General features: G+C 47.8%; 1 protein-coding gene across 1 annotated transcript in view; it reads left to right on the top strand.

The window, feature by feature from the left end:
• The window catches only part of LOC119461751 (beta-hexosaminidase subunit beta-like), a 90,800-nt gene extending 73,929 nt beyond the window's left edge, over window positions 1–16,871 (top strand). Inside the window, 1 exon segment of the mRNA XM_037723125.2 lies at window positions 16,696–16,871. Coding sequence (XP_037579053.1) covers window positions 16,696–16,783 — 88 coding nt within the window. The 3' untranslated portion in view covers window positions 16,784–16,871.
• Window positions 16,872–21,735: the final 4,864 nt, after the last annotated feature.

Here is a 21,735-nt window from a genome sequence, read left to right as displayed (position 1 = left end):
GACTCGCGGTTCCGTTGATCTGACCGAGTACGTGGCTGGTGCCCGGGTAGTCGCCGCTGACGTGTCAATTGCCTGGTTAGGCTTCACGAAGCGTTATTCGCCCTCCGTCGATATGCATGGCGACCCAGTGTCACGGTCATTATCGGTTGATCGCGCTCGGCCGAGGAAGTGGAGTTCTTGCGAAGAAGACCGGAACCACCGTGAGCCGCAGCAGCCGGTCCCAGGAGCCTCGCCCGGACGTCTCTGAGGTCTACAGCCACGCCTAGTCATGTTCAAATCCATTGCTACTGCCGCCAACCGCTCCAACTCCGTCTCTGCAGCTCTCGAGTATCGGTAGCTGGGCCGTATCCAAGCAGGCTCGCCAATTTGTCACCTCTACTTGAGAGCAAGAGGGTTGCACACAGGCGTTACCCTCGATGGAGGAGAGATACGACTGGCAGCACAGCAAACAAGGATTTAATATGCACAATAATGAGAAAAGTATAAGGCACACAAAACTAAAACCATAATTCAACAAAAATGTTCACTCAATAATAAACACGAAACTAAGTACAACATTACCAAAAAGTACTCTATCTCGGTTTCGGAGCCTAGCTCCGACTTACTCTCTAAGTCAGTCCTAGCCCTGACTCGCATCAAAGTCTGGCCACTCTAAAGTCGGCCTAACTGCGTCACAATGGAGTAGTGTGGGTTCTTACGGACCGTCGGTTTGCAGCTCCTCTCGACGGGTCCACGTCGTATTCGTCCGAAATGTTGCTGGTGCCGTAAGTGCCGACGACTCGCGGTTCCGTTGATCTGACTGAGTACGTGGCTGGTGCCCGGGTAGCCGCCGCTGACGTGTCAATTGCATGGTTAGGCTTCACGAAGCCGTCTGCCCCCTCCGTCAATCTGCATGGCGACCCGGTTTCACGGTGATTATCGGTTGATCGGGTTCGGCCGAGGAAGTGGAGTTCTTGCGAAGAAGACTGGAACCACTGTGAGCAGCAGCAGCCGGTTCCAGGAGCCTCGCCCGGACGTCTCCGAGGTCTACAGCCACGCCTGGGCCTTGCCAGCGTCACGAGCTTCGTGGCCGGGCTCTCCGCACTCCCGTCATCAGAGCCTAGCTGATGAAGCGACCTTCCAGTCCAAGAGCCACGTCGATAATGCTGCTTTGTTGCTTCTCCCTCGCGTATTATACGTCGGTTCACGTGCCTCAAGCGCTCGCGCGGTTTCGAACGCTCCGCGATCTTCTTTTGCTTCGTTCTCGTGTGTCACCGGCATCTGAGTCATGACAATGGCGCCATCATTGGCCTCCGCCGACGCCGTATTTCTTACTCTACAAAGAATACGACGACACTAGAGGCCTACTGCCGCACAGCTGCTTTTCAAATTTCCGACGACAGCATCACGATACCACCTCATGCTAGTGTAATGATTCCGGTAACGTCCGAGGGCACACGCGAAGGTGAAGTACTCCCTGAGGGCAACGTGTCCCTTCTACTTACCCTCGGAATTAGCGTGGCTCGAGGAATCATTGACGTTAGGGATGGCCAAGCTGACGTCTTGATCAACAATTTCAAAAATGAGCAACGACACCTCTTCCTTGGCACTGTCGTCGCTTACGCTGAAGCCTGGGAGGACGTCATTGAGTGTTTCGCTTGTGGAGAAAGCAACAGCGATGAAGAATGCGTCACAGATATTGACATCAATAACGAGTTGTCGGAGGACAATAAGACGGCACTGTGGGGACTGTTGTATGAATTCGCGCAATCGTCTAAAGTCAAACACCAATCACGCAGCACAGGATAATTACTTACGACGATGCACGTCATATAAACCCGCAGCCGTATCGTGTTTCGCAGAAAGAATGTGAAGCAATTCAACGACAAGTCAAGGAGATGATTGACGATGGTGTCATCCAGCCTTCAAACAGTCCGTGGTCGTCACCGGTTGTCCTGGTAAAGAAGAAGGACAGTACTCTCCACTTCTGTGTTGATTACAGAAAACTCAACAATGTCACAAGGAAAAACGTTTATCCATTGCCGCACATAGATGACTCTCTCGACCGGCTACGGCGAGCCAAATATTTTTCTTCCCTTGACTTTAAATGTGGGTACTGGCAGATTGAGGTAGACGAGCGTGACCGAGAGAAAACAGCCTTTGTCACTCCGGATGGACTTTACGAGTTCCGAGTACTTCCGTTCGGGCGGTGCTCTGCTCCGCCATCTTTCCAACGGATGATGGACATGGTGCTCACCGACCTGTAATGGCAAACCTGTCTCGTCTACCTGGATGTTGTGGTCGTATCTTCAGGCAGCTTTTCCGGACATCTTTAGTGACTGCGGCAAGTTCTCCAGGCAATCCGATCGGCTAACCTCACGTTAAAGCCTCAGAAATGTCACTTCGCTTATGAAGAATTGAAGTTTCTTGGTCATGTCGTGAGCGCGGAAAGCGTCCGTCCTGATGCCGAGAAAACTGTCGCTGTAGCTGCTTTTCCGGCTCCTATCGACAAGAAAAGCGTTCGATGCTTCCTGGGACTGTGCGCATACTACCGGCGCTTTATACGTAATGTTTCTAAAATTGCTGAACCACTTACTCGTCTTACTAGAGACGACACGCCATTCATCTGGAGCTGTGAACAAGAAGCAGCTTTCGCCGAGCTTTCGCCGAGCTTTCGCCGAGCTTTCGCCGAGCTTTCGCCGTTCTTGGGCATTTCGACGAGGATGCCTGAACAGAAATTCATCCTGACGCCAGCAACGTCGGTCTGGGTGAGGTGCTCGTACAGCGGCAGGAGAACGGCGAAAGGGTCATAACTTAAGCCAGTCGCACCCTTTCACGACCTGAGTGCAATTACACTACCACGGAGAACGAGTGTCTTGCCGTCAAATGGGTACTTTTAAGTTTTGACCTTACCTCTATGGCCGCCCATTCAAGGTCGTGACGGATCATGCTGGCTGGCAAACCTAAGAGACCCTTCTGGACGACTGGCACGGTGGAGCCTGCGCCTGCAGGAATACGACGTGACCATCGTGTACAAGTCAGCCGCACACACGACGATGCCGAGACGTTGTCGCGCGCAGCTGTTCAACCTGCTGATCAACACATCGAAGACGACAGCGCTTTTCTCGTTGCCATAAGCGTGGTAGACGTATCAACACGGCTGGCGAGCAGACTGTGAATTGCGACCTATAATTGAACATCTAGAAGGCCGCAACGTCTCTCTGCCCCCGCAAATTGCTCGCGGTTTGCCGTCGTTTTGTTTACGACAGGGCGTCCTATACAAGAAGAATTCTGCTGGTAGCAACAAAACCTATCTTTTGGTCGTACCATCAGAGCTTCGTAACAAAATCCTGTTCGTATGCCACGACGAGCCTGCGTCTGGCCACTTGGGTTTCATTCGAACTCTTGCCAGGGTACGGAAATCGCACTACTGGCCGAAACTCGCCACTTGTGTTAAACGATACGTCCAAGGCTGCCGCGAATGCCAGCGCCGAAAGTCGCCGAATTTGAAGCCTGCGGGATTGCTGAATCCTATCGAGCCGCCTCGAGGGCCCTTCGATCAAGTCGGCATGGACCTCCTGGGCCCGTTTCGGTTGTCTACTTCCGGAAACAAGTAGGATAATCATCGCCACAGACTATTTAACCCGCTATGCTGAAACAAAGGCTCTTCCAAAAGGCACAACTTCTGAGGTTGCACAATTTTTCGTACAGAACATCGTACTACGTCATGGTGCCCCATTCTGTGACATCACAGATCATTTACGGCAAGGCTGCTTGAAGAAGTTTCCGCTGCGGTATGCGCTCACTGCCAGCGTTTTGACAGTCGTTGTCTCCAGTCATTCAGTGTGATCTATTCATGTTTGTTTGTGCGGGCTCACACCACGCTTGTTCATTCAGTTAGTAATAGTCGGGCCACATTTTCCAACGCACGCTACACATGCAATGCTGCCCGGATCGGCAGTGCAGCATTACAGGTGTGTCCCTTCGCACGCGCTGCCCACGGGAAGCGCTTCTCATCAACACCACCGTTTCACACGCGCCTTCTAGTGGTCATCGAGTCTCTCTGCATGTCGGTCTACTTACGCCGCAGCACACCTGCTTACTTAATCAGCTCATGTTTACTACAATTCATATTGCTACCAAAGCCGCTCACCTTACTTCGTATGACATTGCTGTGTTGCTATCGCATTCATTGCTTCGCCCTTAGGGCGAAACTGTGACATTTTTTCAACTGAGTTACACCATGCACCGCAAGACGACTGCCTATCACCCTCAAACAAAACCGAAAGGCTTAACAAAACGATGACCGACATGCTGTCTGTGTACATAGACGTGCTGCATGAGACATGGGACGAGGTACTACCGTACGGCACGTTTGCGTACAACACCGCTACGCAAGAGACCACACGCTTCACGCCGTCTTCTCTCGTTTACTGGTCGTGAAGTTCAGACGATATTAGAAGCCATGTTACCATGTGACAATTAGTGACAATATTGATGAAGACACCGAGCGCTTCGTGCAGCGTGCCGAGGAAGCACGCCAACTGGCTCGCGTGAACATCAGGAAACGACAGTGTATTGACGCGCGACACTACAACCTCCGCCACTGACAAGTAGTACCAACCGGGTGACCAAGTGTTAGTTTGGACCTGCGTCCGCCGTAAAGGCCTTTGGCAAAAGCTTCTTAGTCGGTACTTCGGCCCTTACAAAGTGCTTCGGCGAGTGAGTGACCTCAATTATGAAGTTCTTCCAGACGGCACCCAGCCAGCACGACGCCGAAAACAGCGGCCCGAGATTGTGCATGTCGTGCGGTAAAGCCATATCGCACACCATAATATTCGTTGTTTCCGGACCATTACGTTTCTCCTGGGACAAGTCTTTCTGCCCGTCAATGTTTTGTTTAGCATCGAGTCGATGCTCTTCTGGGAGGAGGGATAATGCCACGCGCTTGTGCCATTTGCTCCCAGAAGAAGACGAGGACAGTCTAGTTCACGAGCTAGCGCCTAGGTCTTTTGTCTGTGCTGCGCTGCCCCTTCAACGACATGGACTTAATTTAACGGCCTCTTTTAGAAGTCGCCCGTCTAATAAACGTGACATTTTTGCACCAGAAGTCCAAATGCGTAATGGTTTATTAGGACTTGGAGAGTGACTCTAAGAGAGGGCAAGTTGTTTTGGTGTTGGTGACCAAGAGCTGGGGGTGTTTTCTTCTTTTCGTCCTGTCTCCAAGGTAATGGACACACACAGAGTGTAGGTTGCCCTTCACGCGGTTTATATTACCCCTCGTATTCTGAATGTGCCATGACTCCAGTAGCAGCCTTTCGCGCCAGTTTGTCACTATTTGAAGGATTTGGGTTTCTTGGAAAGCACTATTATGGTCGGCGTCTTCGGAATGTACGGTGACGGCGGTGCATATTCGGTGAATGTTCTGGCGTCAGTCTCATGTTGTGTGATTCTTTTAGATTTTTGGTTTCCCCTATGTATACGACGCCGGACAGACGGCACAGCTGATTTTATAGACGACGCCTTGAGCTTTTCCTTTCGGTGGACCGCCTTTTGGCTTCGGAAGGAGGATATTCAAAGTGTTCATCGGATTGTGCCCGACTCCGAGGCATTCTTTTTGTAATATTCGGCTGAGAGCTTCGCTGGTACCTTTGACGTAGGGGATGGACACTCGTTTCTGTGGTAGTGGGGAAGTCAGCGGTTGGAAGTCCAGTAGTTTGTTTCTTCTTTTTTTCTGTCGGGTGGTTTTTCGAATGAAGTCCGTTGTGTAGCCTTTCCTTCTAAGTTCGTTGACAACCGTTCTCATTTCTTTCTTTTGATCTGGTTTCAATGAGCAGTGAGTTTCGGCTCTTTTCAGCAAAGAATTTACAATAGACGCCTTGTGGTTTGCCGGATGGTTGGATTCGAAGTGAAGGTAGCCGCCCGTGTTGCTTGCGTTTTGGTAGACTGAAAATTTTAGAATGCCGTCGGATTGTGTAACTTGGATATCTAGGAATGGTAGCGATCCGTTTTGTTCGCGCTCATGCTTGAACAGTATATCAGGGTCTGTGGAATTTAAGAGATTCGGCATTGTTTCGACTTGCGACATCTTCACGATGCAGAGGCCATCGCCCACGTACCTGAGGAAAACTTATGGTTTCGGGGAAAAGTATTCAGAGATATTTCCTCGATATTATCCATAGTTAAGTTAGCCTTGGTAATGGAATTGAGGCCCCCATGGGAGTTCCTTTTACCTGCTTGTATAGCAGCTGCTTCGGAAATTGAAGTAGGTATTGGGCAGGCACAGCTCGAGAAGGCGGCAGATCTTGTGTACACTCAAGGGGGTTCTCTCGTTGAGCGTATCGTCACCTTCCAGGGCATCCCTAGTTGCGGATATAGCTAATTGAAACTGTACTCTGGTGAACAAAGGGATCACATCAGAACAGACCAGGCATTCATCATCTTCGAGACGCACATTTGATGTGAGCTCGAAGATGATGATGTGAGTAAATCTTAATCAAGTCAAATCAAAGCTTGATGAAGTTCTCGGGGTTGCGCACGTGGGATGCTGTCCTTCCGATGAGAGGTGATATAACCTGGTGCTAGTATGTGGATAGTGCTCACAGTGAGGAGCAAGGGAAGCCTACGATTGGCCGTAAGAGGATTCCGGGTTTATGGAGTTTCAGCAAGTCATAAAAGCCTGGTGCAGATCCGTTCCTCCAGCATTAACTTTAAACATTTCTAGAATTTCAGTTGTTTTGGAATATTTCGACCAGCGTCTTATTCAGTACTGATTGGGTCCATGTGGTGGGGCCCTTCTTTAGCTTTTCGCAGTCTTGGCTGTAAAGTAGGGTCGACGCCTTTTCCTCGTAGTTCTGTATGTTCAACACAGCGGTTGAGTTGCCCTTGTCCGCCCGTAGGATTACATTGTTGGCACCTACTTTCAGTATTCTCAGTGCTCTTATTTCGTCGGAAGACATGTTTCGTTCTCTTGTGCGGTTGTTATTGGACCTTATTATGCCTATTGCTTTCAGTCTGACCTGTTCCCGCACTGTAAGGTACAGTTGCTGGATGTCGCTATTGAGGGTGGTCACAATGTTGGGCAGAGGGGGAGGGGTGTCTGTGGTAACATTGAATTTGGGGCCTTTTGCCTGGATTGAAGTCTCTTCTATACTGAGCTGCTAGAGCTATTGCTAATCGCGAAGTTCCTGACAATTGTTTTGAAAGCTTTCTTGGTGTATAAAATGGCAGATGAGAAACAGAAGCGTAACTTCAGTACGATGGGCGAAACGTGGAACCGAGGGGCCCCATATTTGTTAGTGGCAATCATAAGAAGTCAAGAAACAATGAAACCAAGCTAGGTATAGCGTAAATTAGTTGTTTTAACTGAAATGTAGAAATGATAATGGAATGGGATATAAAAAATGTAGTACATAATAACACAGAACAAATATGCACGTCACCATTCGCCACTTCTTTATTCTCCCTGGCGCTCCCCCTCTGTTTCCCTCTTCTTCGTCAGGTCGTTTCACTTCACCCAACATTGCTTTCATCCCTCCTGGGATGATACTTGAAGACGTTGGCTATGAAGGCTGACTCTACAGCGTCGTTCGGTCCGATGTACCAACAGTCTTTAACTGTCCCTGTTGGCTAGCCGTTCTCACGACCCGATATGGTCGCTTGTGTGTCGAGTTTGACCCGGGGAGTCCTTTCCTCACCAGCACCCAGTCCTCTACCAGCAGTTCAGGTAGCACAGGGTTTTGCCTTTTGTCGAAGTTCCGCTTGATTCTTGCGCGGTACTTCGCTTGGCTTTCCTCATTTCAAGTCGTACCGTCTTGTCAGCTCCCATTGTAGTGTCAGCTGGAAGATATGTAGGCTTCCTAGTAGCGGCGAACAGGGGCGTACATCCTGGGCCTGTTGTGTAGGATCGGTTGTGATGGGACACCGCAGCCTCAAGGAAACATTTAGATCCACCCAGAAATTCTGGATACATGCCCATGCAGTGCTTCAGATCACGAATGGCTCCCTTAGCCAAGCCGTTAGCTGCTGGATGACATGGTGCAGTGAACCTCAGCATGATCCCGCACTGTTCCGCCCACTCTTGCAGTCGACGGCTCCTAAATGCTGGCCCTTTGTCGGATACCTATAATTTCACATTCTGAACCATTTATCGGCTCATGAAAGCAACAGCTAACGTGCGCCGTTAGCGTTCAATCCTCCCGGTTTGGCAGCCACCGTCCTGGTTCACTCGTCGACACATACCAGGAACGCTTGGATTTTCTTCACACCTTCGGACTTTTTCCGGAGATTAGCGAAGTCCAAGTGCACAGCTTGAAATGGTGTTTTCAAATAGTTAGACAAAGGCATCTGCTGAGTGGGTTGCCTAAATTTCGCTTTATTTATTTGTCGTTCACTGGCACTATCGTAGAAATCTCTTGATGTATTCTTTCATTTCTGGTCATGTAAATCGTTTTGTAAGCTTCATGTATAATCTCCAAAAACCATCATGGCCGCCTGAATGAGGGGCCTTATGATACAGATCTAAAACTTGTGGGACCAACGTTAGAGGCACTGAAATTCTTCCCGTCTCAGTGGGCTGCAAAACTTCGCTTTGCTCCCATACTTTGGCGACGTTCATTGTTTATTGAAAAGCTTCCTCTAGAAAGACCACCAACCTAGATAGCGCATCAGCATCTTTCATTGAAGCACCCGACCGGTGATTGACTTCGAAGTCGAACTTCTGAAGTTCGCTTATCAAGCGTGCAATCTTACCTTAGGCTCTGCCATTTTCAATGTAAGCGTAAGTGCTTCGTGATCAGTGAAGAGCTTGAAATGCGTGCCTTCCAAGTAGGAACGAAAATATCAAATGGCTTTCAAAACAGCTAGTGCTTCTTTCTCTGTTGTGGTGTAATGAACTTCTGTTTTCGTGAATGTGTAGCTGTGGTAGCCAACTACACGAAGTTGTCGATTTCTTGCACGGATGCAGTCTCGTTGGTACAGGACAGCTCCGGTTCCATAATGAGGAGCATCTGTACTAAGTTCGAAAGCAAGGGTAAAGTCGGGAAGGCAGAGGACAGGATCAGAGGAGATCATTTGAACCAGATGTCTGTAGGCCACCTCATACTCCTCCGTCCAGCAGAATGGTACGTTCTTTTGTGTCGTCCTTGTCAAACATCGTGTTTTCAAGGCATAATCTTTTATAAATGCTCTAAAGTGGCCGGCCAAGCCCAGCAACACACGGAGCGAATGGATGTCATAAGGTTTGACTAGCTTTGTGATACGTGCCACAGACACTTCCTTTGTGTTTTTGGTGGCTCCGTCCAGTACTCTATCCAGAAAATTCACTCTGTTCTTGAAGAATTCACTCTTCATAAAGTTGGCTTTCAGAGCTGCTTGTGAGAGAGCTGTGAGCGCATGGGCCAGGTGTTCTCCATGTAAATGCTCATTCTTGCAATGGAACATACAATGATGTCGTCCACGTAAACGTTACAAAAACGGCCAATATAGGGTTTCAGAACAGTGTCCATCATCTTTTGGAGCCAGGTTGTACAATTCTAGCCAAACGGCAGGCGATTGTATTCATATAGATAAAAGGGGTAATAAAAGCTGTATACTGTTTTGTCGCTTCTTCAAGTGGCATTTGCCAAAACCCTTTGCAAAGATTGTTCCTAGAAAACCATGTGCAGCCGCCAGTTTCATCGATAATGCTGTCTATCTTGGGCATTGGAAAACGAATGAGGAGCGTTTGGATGACGATTATCCTATAGTCCGTACAGAGCCGCAGGCTACCATCTTCTTTCGGAGCTATTGCTATCGGGCATACAAACGCGGACACGGACGGCCGAATGATGGTGGCATCCAGCATCTTTTGGAGTTCTTCTTTGAGCCACGCCTTCTTTTTCTATCGTTGGATCATATGGCTTCTTTCCTACCAAACTTGTGTCATTTAACTTGAATGCTACTTTAAACTTAGTAGTATCTGGCGGGTATCCTCCTAAACAGACCATTTCTGGATAACTTGGCGAATGTCGTCCCCATTTTTCGGTAGTTCTGCATTCGCGTTATCCATGCCAGGGCACACCGACACTGTGTCATCCATAGTAAATATTGTCACGTGTAGCTGATGCCCAAGGCTATCTACAATTTATTTACAGGGAAGCTAACGGAGGCAAAAATGGCAACGCTATATCAAGCGGGCACACGTCGTCTTCCGTCTCAGTGCAGCCACACTGGGGCGGCTATTCCGTATCATCATTCCCGGCAGTAGATGCACCGTGCCGGTGCTTAAACTACGCATCCGCTGTGAAAGGTGTGTGGTATGGCTTTAGCGATGTCACTTGCAGCTGACGATCACGCTGAGAGGTCGGCGTGGATTATTTCATACAATGACATCGGTCACTTGTCGAACCACACGATATGGGCCAGTGTAGCGCGACAGCAGCTTTTCCGAAAGGCCCACACGGCAGATGGGTGACCTGAGAAGCACCAAAGAACCCGGAGAAAAGTGCACGTCGCGATGGTGGCAATCATAGAGGCGTCTCTGATTCTCCTGTGAGGCCTCGACACGGATGCGGGCGAGCTGGCGCGCGTGGTTGGCGTGTGCGATCGCGTCGCTGGCGTGTTCAGTGGATGAGCGTCCGGACGAGGGCAGCAAAGTTTCCAAAGGCAACGCGGTTTCTCGGCCATATAGGAGATAGAATGGTTAATAGCCGGTGGTGGCGTGACGCGATGAATTATACGCGAACGTCACATATGGTAAATGAAGATCCCAGTCGTGGTGGTCGGCCACAACGTACGTCGAAAGCATGTCAGTGATGGTCCGGTTGAGGCGCTCCGTGAGGCTGTTGGCCTGTGGGTGGTAGGACGTGCTGAACTTGTGCTTTATTGAGAAGGAGCGGAGGATGTCCTCTACGACTGCGGAGAGAAAGCTATGGCCACGGTCATTGAGTAATTGGCGCGGAGCACCGTGCACTAAAATGATGTCGTAGAGAAGAAAGTCAGTGATGTCAGCAGCACAACTTGCCGGGGGGGGGGGGGGGGGGCTCGTTCGATTGGGTACCGCTTAGCGTAATCAGTAGCGACGGCGACCCATTTATTACCGGCGCCTGAGAGACGAAATGGTTCAAGAAGGCCTAGACCAACACGGAAAAAGGATTGGAGCGGATGCCGATTGGCTGGAGACATCCAGCTGGAAGTGTGAAGGGCTCCTTCCGACGCTGACAGGGGTCACAAGCGGCAACGTAGCACCGCAAGGAACGGGCGAGACCCGTACAAAAATAGCGACGGCGTACACGGTCGTTTGTGCGCGAGACGCCCAAGAGCCCAGGCAAGGGAGCGTCGTGAAGTTGGCAGAGGATAGTCGAACGCAGGTGTGATGGAATGACGAGCATAATGTCAGGGCCGTGGGGATCAAAATTGGGGTGGTATAATGTCCCCTCCTTGAAGAGAAACATATGGAGAGAGGCGTCACCAAGCGTTGACTCCAGACGGTCAATGAGGACTCGTAACGAAACATCGCGGCGTTGCTCGTTGCCGATTTGAAGCAACTGGGACACAGAGAAAACGGAAGCTTTGGCGTCCGCATCATCCGGTTCGTCGACAGGGTAGCGGGACAAACAATCTGCATCCTTGTGCAAGCGTCCCGTCTTATATACCATGGAGAACGTATATTATTGCAGGCGTAAAGCCCAGAGAGTGAGTCGTCCCCTGAGGTCCTTGCAGAGAGCGTGGTGACCAGTGATGACACATAATGGGCGTCCCTACAAGTATGGACGAAACTTCGCAACAGCACACACAAGAGTGAGGCACTCGCGATAGGTGATTCATTAATTGCGATCGGCGGGTTATAGAAGTCGGCTGGCATAGGCTATAAGCGATCATGTCCACGCTGGCGTTGTAATAACACTGCTCCTATGCCGTGACCATTGGCAGCAGTTCAAACTTCCGTTCAGACAGACGAGTCAAAGTGGGCCAGGATTTCAGGCGTGTTAAAGAGAGTATTGAGCTGCGAAAAAGATGTGGCATGGTCAGGACCCCCAAAAGAACTGGACGTCTTTCTTCAAGATGTCGGTAAGGGAACGTGCTTGGTCGCAAAATCCTTTACAAGGCGTCGGAAATAAGAGCACAGCCCTACGAAACTACGAACGTCATTGGTAGACTGCGGAGCAGGAAAATCCGTAACGGCACGAATTTTAGCCCAATCAGGTCGCACGCCTCTGGCATCCACGAGGTGTCCAAGGACGGTGATTTGGCGGTCTACACAAAAGCGCCACGTTCCGTCCTTCTTTTTGACAAGTACGACGGGAGAAGCCCAGGGACTGCAGGAAGGCTCAATAATATCCTTTTCAAGCATCTTTTTTACATACTGTTGGATAACAGCTCGTTCCGACGCAGAGACACGATATGAACGTCGGTGAATAGGGTTCGCATCACCAGTATTTATGCGATGGGTCACGAAGAACGTTTGACCTAAGGGTCGATTGGTAAAGTCAAAAATGGCGCGATAGCCTTCAAGAACGCGACAGAGGGATTTAGCTTGAGCAGCTGTAAGGTCAGAGGAAACCATCTTCTCAATGTCCACGTTACTGCCGTGGGATGACGTCACGGTATGGGCTGAGCTGTAACAATCTTAATCGTAATTATAGCCAATGAGATCCCCTCAAGCAGGACTTGCGCGGTTAGCGCGAAATTGAGAAGGGGAAGGCAGGTGTGGTTGCCGGTAATTGTCAGGACAATGTGCGGCACGGTAACACCATGTGTAAGTATAACGGCGGCAATTGGTGCGACCATGCACGTAATTGCCGTCAGGTACAGGAGGTGACGAAAACGTGTGAGGAAAACGTGTCAGGTACAGGTGGTGACGAAAACGTGTCGGCGCGTGTCACAGATTGAGGCGGTAGGCGAATAAAATCCATGCAGCTCAAACGGATCCACAGGTGGGTCAACAGGGTCGGCAAGAAGAGGCAAAACAAGGCGAAGTGAGCCGGCCCAACAGTCAATGAGGGCAGAATAACTGGCGAGGAAATCCAGACCGAGATTAAGTTCGTCAGGGCAATGCTTGCATGACGGCGAAGAGAACGAAGGTGTGTCTTTCAGCAATGGTGAGTTGGGCAGAGCACATGCCAACAATAGCGACAGTCCCTCCGTCGGCGACTCGTGCAGCTCGGTTCGGGGTAGGCGTCAGAACTTTCTTGAGCCGACAGCGAAGAGCAGCACTCATAATGGACACATGCGCCTCGGTGTCAATTAACGCGATCACAGGAACATAGTCTACCAGAAAGTCCAAAAGATTCTTGTTCGTGGGTAAGGGGAAGCGAGGATTTCGTGCCAATGTCGTCAATGCAGCTTCACCCCCAGAAGCTGCACTGTCTAGTTTTCTGGTCGGGAGTGCTGCGAGTAGGTCGGAGAAAGAGCACGGCGTGACGGGGGAGAACGAAATTGACCGCGGGAGGGAGAGGCAAGCGGGAGTAGCAGGGTCGTGTCAGAGGTGCCGCAGGGTCAGATGATGGGTCGGGCATAGAAGGAGCCAAGGAAAAGGGCGCGCTAGAGGGACGAGAGTGGTAATCGGAAGAGTAGCGCGTCGGAGAAGTCCAGCGGCTGCAGCAGCGATATGTCCAATGCGTCAGCAGTTAAAACTTCGGCTTGTCGTCCACGGTTTGCCATTCGGACGGGTTGCGCTGTCCATAAGAGGAGTAAGAAGAGCGGGTGGGAACGTGCGTAGAGAAAGATGTTCTGAGCGCACGGAACGAACGGAGTGCAGGCCGACGTTTCACAACTCTCGACGGACGACGGCCTGGATGAGTGAGATTGTCGCCGGAGAATGATCAGGTGACGGGAATGAAGGGGCCGCCGGTTGTGCTGCTTCGACCTCACGACGAATGATGCGGGTTGTCACATCGCGAAGGCTGGTGTAAGAGGTTGTCACAGGATGACGCCGCAGCTGTGTTGGGAAGTGGCGTGATGGGCTGGGATACCCAGCGACCTTTAGCATGCTCGAGACGGCGGCACTCCTTGTGGATCACATCGATGCTGGTGACGTTTGTAAACACCAGTAACTTGAAGGAGTCGTCAGGAATGCCTTTGAGAACGTGATTAACCCTATCGTCCTGCGACATGTTCGGATCAGCCATGGCACAAAGAGACAAGACGTCGAGAATGTACGACACGTAGGGCTCGGTCGACGTCTGTACATGTGTGGCAAGGGCCTTCTTGGCATTGAGTTGGCGATCAAATGGATTACCAAAAAGGTCGCGGAGCTTCTCTTTGAAGATATTCCAGCTCGTGATCTCCTCTTCGCGGGTCTGGAACCATGCCCGGGGAGCTCCGTCGAGGTAGAAAAGAAAGTTGGCAAGCATAATAGTCGGATCCCACCTGTGACTGGTGCTGACACGTTCGTAAAGCAGAGCCTGTCGTCAACATCCGGACTGGCGACTCCGGTAAAAACACCAGGATTTCGAGGGGGGAAAACGGTGACGTAGGTCGGGGCTGCAGGCGGAGACGCTGGCGTAGATGAAGTGCCGGCAGCAAGAGCCGAAGTTGCAGTGGTGCCGTTGCGACCGCTGCGAAGCTCCATGACGGGCACGGGGAACGTCCGCCTCCACCAAATAATGTTGCGTGTAACATATGGCCAAAGTTATTTACAATTTATTTACAGGGAAGCTAACGGAGGCCAAAATGGCGACACTATATCAAGCGGGCACACGCCGTCTTCCTGCTCCTCAGTGCAGCCACACTGTGGCGACTGTTCCGTATCAATATTGAGTTTCATTAACTTCATGTCCGGACGGGTGAGCAAAAAGTCGTACGTATTCCACGCTTTCAATAGCCAAGGCTAGTACTTCCGTAGTCTGTGACTGATATTTCCACTTAGCACATACCCATTCACACTGTTCACGTTCCTTCCCGTCATAGACCCGTACAAGTATTCGTTTGCCGGGGAATATATGCTCTGGTTTTGCGTTGCTTATCTTAATGATGGACACCCAAGCATCACTGTCCACAAGAGCTCGCATAGGTTGTCCGCTCACTTCTAGCTGAATATACAGTAGGCTTGACGACATCAGCAAGACAGCTTCCGTAGATAATAAAGGCGCACTTTTGATATCTGTTGTTTATTTTTGCTCTCTCTTGCGAATCGTTTTACCACATGTGGGATTAATGGGTCGTGAAACGTCCGAACCAAGTTTGGGAGTTCCTACATGCATGCCCCGTGAAAAACGCGGGTAAGTGATGTGACAGCTACAACCTGATATCTCGGGAGGATCTTGGCGGTGTTTGTTGGCTCTCTCCACCCAGAAGTGCGGGAAAGCTTGCAACAGCTCTAACATTGTTTCGAGCGCTTCGGGACATCTAACGTGCACCAGCCGCCTGAGTTCTTTTGGTAGCCCATGGCTAATGAGCGTTACCAGGGATTTTACCGGCAGCTTCGGCTCAACAAGCTTAAGGAGGCGTTATTTTTCAAGGAAATAATCTAGTGGGGTATCAAACTTGAAGCGGTAGTAAATAGTCTGGTCCCATATTTCAACTGATTTTCTTGCTAGTCCAGCAAGAAAGGGTCGCATGTTAACTACACGGTCTCTGTTGGACTTCCATGTGTTGTATTCTGCGGCCTGCTCGTTTTGTCTATCCAACTTACTGGACTGCCAGAGGAGCCATCTAATATCTCTGGCCGTACACTTTCGAAACCATGACTCTCACGAAGGTTCACTGCTGACATTAACGTTTCCATGAGCTTGTTTTGCTGCGACAATTGTTGCTGCTGTAACTCCAATGACTGTAGAATAGCTGACCGCACGTCAAATGGAGATGGCTTAATGCTAAGGCATGTCTGAAGCCGCGTCAACACAAGATCACCGAATAAGGGTGCCGGTAGATTTACTTCTGCTGACCCCTTGTCGAGAAGTACCTTGGACGAAATGGAGGCTTCAGCCAAGACAATGCCGAAGAGCTCACCTGTGGCTACTTGTTAAGGAAGGTCGAGGGCATATTCGTCTTGGACCAGACATTTCTTGAAAACCAAGCGGTCACCACAGTCTTCTACAAAGAATGTCACCCACATCACCGTCTCTATTGTCGGCTGCGCCAAAATATGTTGTGTTACGGTGCACAATAACACAGAACAAATATGATGCACGTCGCCATTAGTCGATTCTGGAGCATGTGCCAATTGTCTGTATCCAGCATAATAAACGCATCGAATCATAATTACTGTTAAAGAGACAGTTCGAAATATATGCTGTCATTATAACAGATAGTTCTTGTCATTGTGTAATCTTCCACTTTGAAATTATACCCTATTTCACGAGCACCACCATACAAAATACTTGACGTAATGCCGAGTACAACATCTAAATTTTTTTAAATATTACATAACAGAGAGGTATCAGCAACTTAAGGCAAGCAGAATATTTAGTTTTTCCCACATGCCATTTAATGCTGAAATTCTTTACCTGGTAGCATTCACGCATTACCACTTGATTAGTTTTAGCACCTATTAAATGGTTGTAATGCTCTAAAGATCGTCCTTTTGTTGCTTTGTACTTCACGCAATTGCGCTATAGCCCTGAAGTCTGGTTGCATCATTAAAAAAATTAAGTGCGACACAATATGACCAGAGTACTCAGTACTATGTTACTAATCGTTCAATAAAACCAAGCGTACATTCTCTGTGATTTATTACACGCTTCGTAGAGAGAAACAAAACTGGAACCGGCATTCCTTTCTTTTTACTCTCCACAGGCGAGGCATTCCCGTCCACCCGATCAACAGTATGCCATGTGAAAATGACGAGGAACTGGATTTCCGGGAAGTCTTTGAGATTAAGTGAAAACATGAGGTGCACTGCCGACAGTGATCCAGCCATCACGAGCCCGAAGCGACACAGCAACAGTCATTTTCTTCTGTTCTGTCTTCAAAAAAAATGTCTATCATTGTCATGCTTGTGTGCGTCTTCTACTACAATGTTTAATTTAGCTGACACGAAGCCTTCAGTGATGCGAATCTGGAACACGGCGATTGCTTCTGCAACCCCTGGTTCACAGGCCCTTTTGATCACCGGGAAAAATCAAACGGGTGCAGATGGCTTCGGCGAAAGCGAAACACTGATTTCATGTGTGAGGACGATACCGCCACTCTTCGTGCTGCAAGTCTCTAGGAGCTGCAACCTCCAGATGTCCCAGAAAGCAGGGCCTTTATCTGCCACCACGTTGGCATCCAGCTTGAAGGTTGTAGCCACCTGAGGTTGCTAGAACATACGACTGCGTGGCTAGAGCCCACACCATAACACAATTAAGGCGAAAAACGTATGTATCGTCAGTTGTCTACCTTGACGAGAAACACGTCGACGACACGAATTTCACAAAAAGGCTTCGAACCCTCGACCTTTAAATTGAGGGATGACTAAGGGAAGTACCCTAAGCGAATTAAGGGAGATGACTAAGCGAACTAAGAGGATGAGTAAGCGAATAAGAGGAATGAGAGAATGTGAAAACATAAAACCCCTCCCCTACTGGGAACAGGGGTGCACGCGAAGGTTGTCCAAACCTAGGAGAGGGGTTGGTTAGTTTTTTTGATCGTTTGAGTCGTTCATGGGCCTGCTGCCGCTGCCCTTCATTCAACGCAGCCTGCTCTGGAGAACGAACCCAACGCGGCCTCCCCATCTGTATGCCGGGCCTAAACTGGCGGGAAACTGCGGGCGCGAGGCACAGCCTTCCCTACTTCGGAGGAACGGGACGCTTGTCATTGGCTGGGGGTACGGCATGATCACGCGCGCCAGCTGTGGGCGCGGCGTCTACTACTTCGTGCATATGCTTTATATACTTCTGCATGAACCCTGCTTTAAAGGGCGCATATGATAAACCGAGAGTGGCTGAATCGGTTAGCATAGGTCGTAACTCGGAGGCCGGTGGTTCGATTCCCCAGCCCAACGAGCAATTTTAATGTCGCACGGCTTTGGTTTTTTCGTACGCCAACACCAACACCGATGACGACACGAGTGAATCAATACAAGCTTCACTAGAAAAAAGGGAATCAAGACAGGACAATGGTTTTTAAATTTTACTATGGTATGTTTTCCGTTCTGTGATTTTTGTAACTGGCAATAGAGAAAAAACACACCAGCCCTTCCCCTGTCGAGAAAGTGTGGGCAAGCGAAGCTTGCTGTGTGTGTATTTGACCTTTGCGGTGATTTTCTTTCTTTCTCTCTATCCATCTTTCTTTCTCTCTCTTTCTTGCTCTGCCTCTCTTTCTCTCTTTATTTCTCTCTTCATTTCTCTTTCTTCCATTCTCTCTCTTTCTTTCACTTTCTCTCCATCTATCTTTCTTTCTCTCTATTTATTTCCGCCTCTCTCTTTCTCTCGTTATTTTTTCTTTATTTCTCTCTTTCTTCCATTCTCTTTATTCCTTTCTCTGACCTTCGTGGTGACTTTCTCTCTCTTTCTTTCACTTTCTCTCCATCCATCTTTCTTTCGCTCTATTAATTTCTTCCTCTCTCTTTATTTATCTTTCTTCCATTCTCTCTCTCTTTCTTTAACTTTCTCTCTATCCATCTTTCTTTCTCTGCCTCTCTTTCTCTCTTTATTTCTCTCTTTCTTCCATTCTCTTCCTTTCTTTCTCTGACCTTCTTGGTCACTTTCTCTCTTTCTTTCACTTTCTCTCTATCCATCTTTCTTTCTCTTTCTTTCTCTGCCTCTCTCTTTCTTTATTTCTCTCTTTCTTCCATTCTCTTTCTTTCTCTCACGTTCGTGGTGACTTTCTCTCTCTCTTTCACTTTCTCTCTATCCATCTTTTTTTTCTCTTTCTCTGCCTCTCTATTTCTCTTTATTTCTCTATTTCTCTTTCTTCTATTCTCTCTCTCTTTCTTTCTTTCTCTGACCTTCGTTGTGACTTTTCTCTCTCTTCTTTAACTTTCTCTCTATCCATCTTTCTTTCTCTCTCTTTCTTTCTCTGCCTCTCTCTTTCTGTCTTTATTTCTCTCTTTCCTCCATTCTCTTTCTTTCTCTGACCTTCGTGGTGACTTTCTCTCTCTCTCTCTCTATCACTTCCTCTGCTTCTTTCTTTCTCTCTATTTATTTCGGCCTCTCTCTTTCTCTCTTGATTTCTCTTTTCTTTCTTTCTTTCTCTGACCTTCGTGGTGACTTTCTCTCTCTTTCTTTCACTTTCTCTCAATCCATCTTTCTTTCTCTCTCTTTCTTCCTCTCTCTATCTTTATTTCTTTCTCTCTTTCTATCTCTCTTCCATTCTCTCTCTCTTTCTCTGACCTTGGTGCTGACTTTCTCTCTCTCTCTCTCTTTCTTTCACTTTCTCTCCTATCTTTCTTTCTCTGACCTACGTGGTGACTTTCTCTTTCTTTCACTTTCTCTCCATTTATCTTTCTTTCTCTATTACTTCCTCTCTTTCTTTCTTTCTCTGACCTTCGTGGTGACTTTCTCTCTTTCTTTCAGTTTCTCTCCATCTCTCTTTCTTTCTCTATTTATTTCTGCCTCTCTCTTTCTCTCTTCATTTCTCTCTTCCATTCTCTCCTTCTCTGACCTTCGTGGTGACTTTCTCTCTCTCTTTCTTTCACTTTCTCTCCATCTCTCTTTCTTTCTCTATTTATTTCTGCCTCTCTCTTTCTCTCTTCATTTCTCTCTTTCTTCCATTCTCTCTCTTTCTTTCTCTGACCTTCGTGGTGACACTCTCTCTCTTTCTTTCACTTCCTCTCCATCTATCTTTCTTTCTCTCTATTTATTTCTGCCTCTCTTTCTCTTTTTATTTCTCTCTTTCTTCCATTCTCTCTCTCTATTTGTTTCTGACTCTCTCTTTCTCTCTTTATTTTTCTCTTTACTTCTTTGTCTTCGATTCTCTCTCTCTCTTTCTTTCTTTCTCTGACTTTCGTTGTGATTTTCTCTCTATCTCCATCTTTCACTTTCTCTCAATCCATCTTTCTCTCTCTCTTTCTCTGCCTCTCTCTTTCTGTCTTTATTTCTCTCTTCCATTCTCTCTTTCTTTCTTTCTCTGACCTTCGTGGTGACTTTCTCTCTCTCTTTCTTTCACTTTCTCTCCATCTATCTGTCTTTCTCTCTATTTATTTCTTCCTCTCTCTTTCTCTCTTTATTTCTTTCTCTCCTTCTAACTCTCTTTCTTCCATTCTCTCTCTTTCTTTCTCTGACCTTCGTGGTGATTTCTCTCTCTCTTTCATTCATTTTCTCTCTATCCACCTTTCTTTCTCTCTTTCTTTCTCTGCCTCTTTCTTTTCTGCCTCTTTCTTTCTCTCTATTTTTCTCTTTCTTCCATTCTCTCTCTTTCTTTCACTGACCTTCATGGTGACTTTCTCTCTCTCTCTTTCTTTCACTTTCTCTCCATCTCTCTTTCTTTGTGTCTATGTATTTCTGCTTCTCTTTCTGTCTTTATTTCTCTCTTCCATTCTCCCTCTCTTTCCTTCTCTGACCTTCGTGGTGACTCTCTCTCTCTCTTTCTTTCACTTTCTCTCCATCTATCTTTCTGTCTATGTATTTCTGCCTCTCTTTGTGTCTTTATTTCTCTCTTTATTTCTATCTTCCATTCTCTCTCTCCTTCTTTCTCTGACCTTCGTGGTGACTTTCTCTCTCTCTTTCTTTCATTTTCTCTCTATCCATCTTTCTTTCTCTCTCTTTCTCTGCCTCTCTTTATCTCTTTATTTTTCTCTTTCTTACATTCTCTCTCTTTCTTTCTTTCTCTGACCTTCGTGGTGACTCTCTCTCTCTTTATTTTTCTCTTTTTTCCATTCTCTCTCTTTCTTTCTTTGACCTTCGTGGTGATTTCCTCTCCATCTCTCTTTCTTTCTGTCTATGTATTTCTGCCTCTCTTTCTGTCTTTATTTCTCTCTTCATTTCTCTCTTCTATTCTGTCTTTCTTTCTCTGACCTTCGTGGTGACTCTCTCTCTCTCTTTCTTTCACTTTCTCTCCATCTATCTTTCTGTCTATGTATTTCTGCCTCTCTTTGTGTCTTTATTTCTCTCTTTATTTCTATCTTCCATTCTCTCTCTCCTTCTTTCTCTGACCTTCGTGGTGACTTTCTCTCTCTCTTTCTTTCATTTTCTCTCTATCCATCTTTCTTTCTCTCTCTTTCTCTGCCTCTCTTTATCTCTTTATTTTTCTCTTTCTTACATTCTCTCTCTTTCTTTCTTTCTCTGACCTTCGTGGTGACTCTCTCTCTCTTTATTTTTCTCTTCTTCCATTCTCTCTCTTTCTTTCTTTGACCTTCGTGGTGACTTTCTCTCTCTTTCACTTTCTCTCCATCTCTCTTTCTTTCTGTCTATGTATTTCTGCCTCTCTTTCTGTCTTTATTTCTCTCTTCATTTCTCTCTTCTATTCTGTCTTTCTTTCTTTCTCTGACCTTCGTGGTGACTTTCTCTCTCTCTCTCTTTCACTTTCTCTCCTATCTTTCTTTGTCTCTATTTCTGCCTCTCTTTCTCTCTTTATTTCTTTTTCTCTTTCTATCTCTCTTTCTTCCTTTCTCTCTCTCTCTTTCTTTCTCTGCCCTTGTTGGTGACTCTCTCTCATTCTTTCACTTTCTCTCCATCTATCTTTCTTTCTCTCCATTTATTTCTTCCTCTATATTTATTTCTTTCTCTCTTTCGATCTCTCTTTCTTCCAGTCTCTCTCTCTTACTTTCTCTGACCTTCGTGGTGACTTTCTATCTCTCTTTCAGTTTCTCTCTATCCATCTTTCTTTCTTTCTCTGCCCCCCGCAGGGGCGTCTGCGTAAGCAGGCGTTTGGTGTGTTGCGACACCACGGACCCGAGCACATGATGGTTGGACC

The sequence above is a fragment of the Dermacentor silvarum genome, chromosome 8, assembly GCF_013339745.2.
Source record: "Dermacentor silvarum isolate Dsil-2018 chromosome 8, BIME_Dsil_1.4, whole genome shotgun sequence".
NCBI lineage: Eukaryota > Metazoa > Arthropoda > Arachnida > Ixodida > Ixodidae > Dermacentor > Dermacentor silvarum.
The sequence above is the reverse complement of the archived record's forward strand: the minus strand, read 5'-3'. Positions and strand labels throughout refer to the sequence as shown.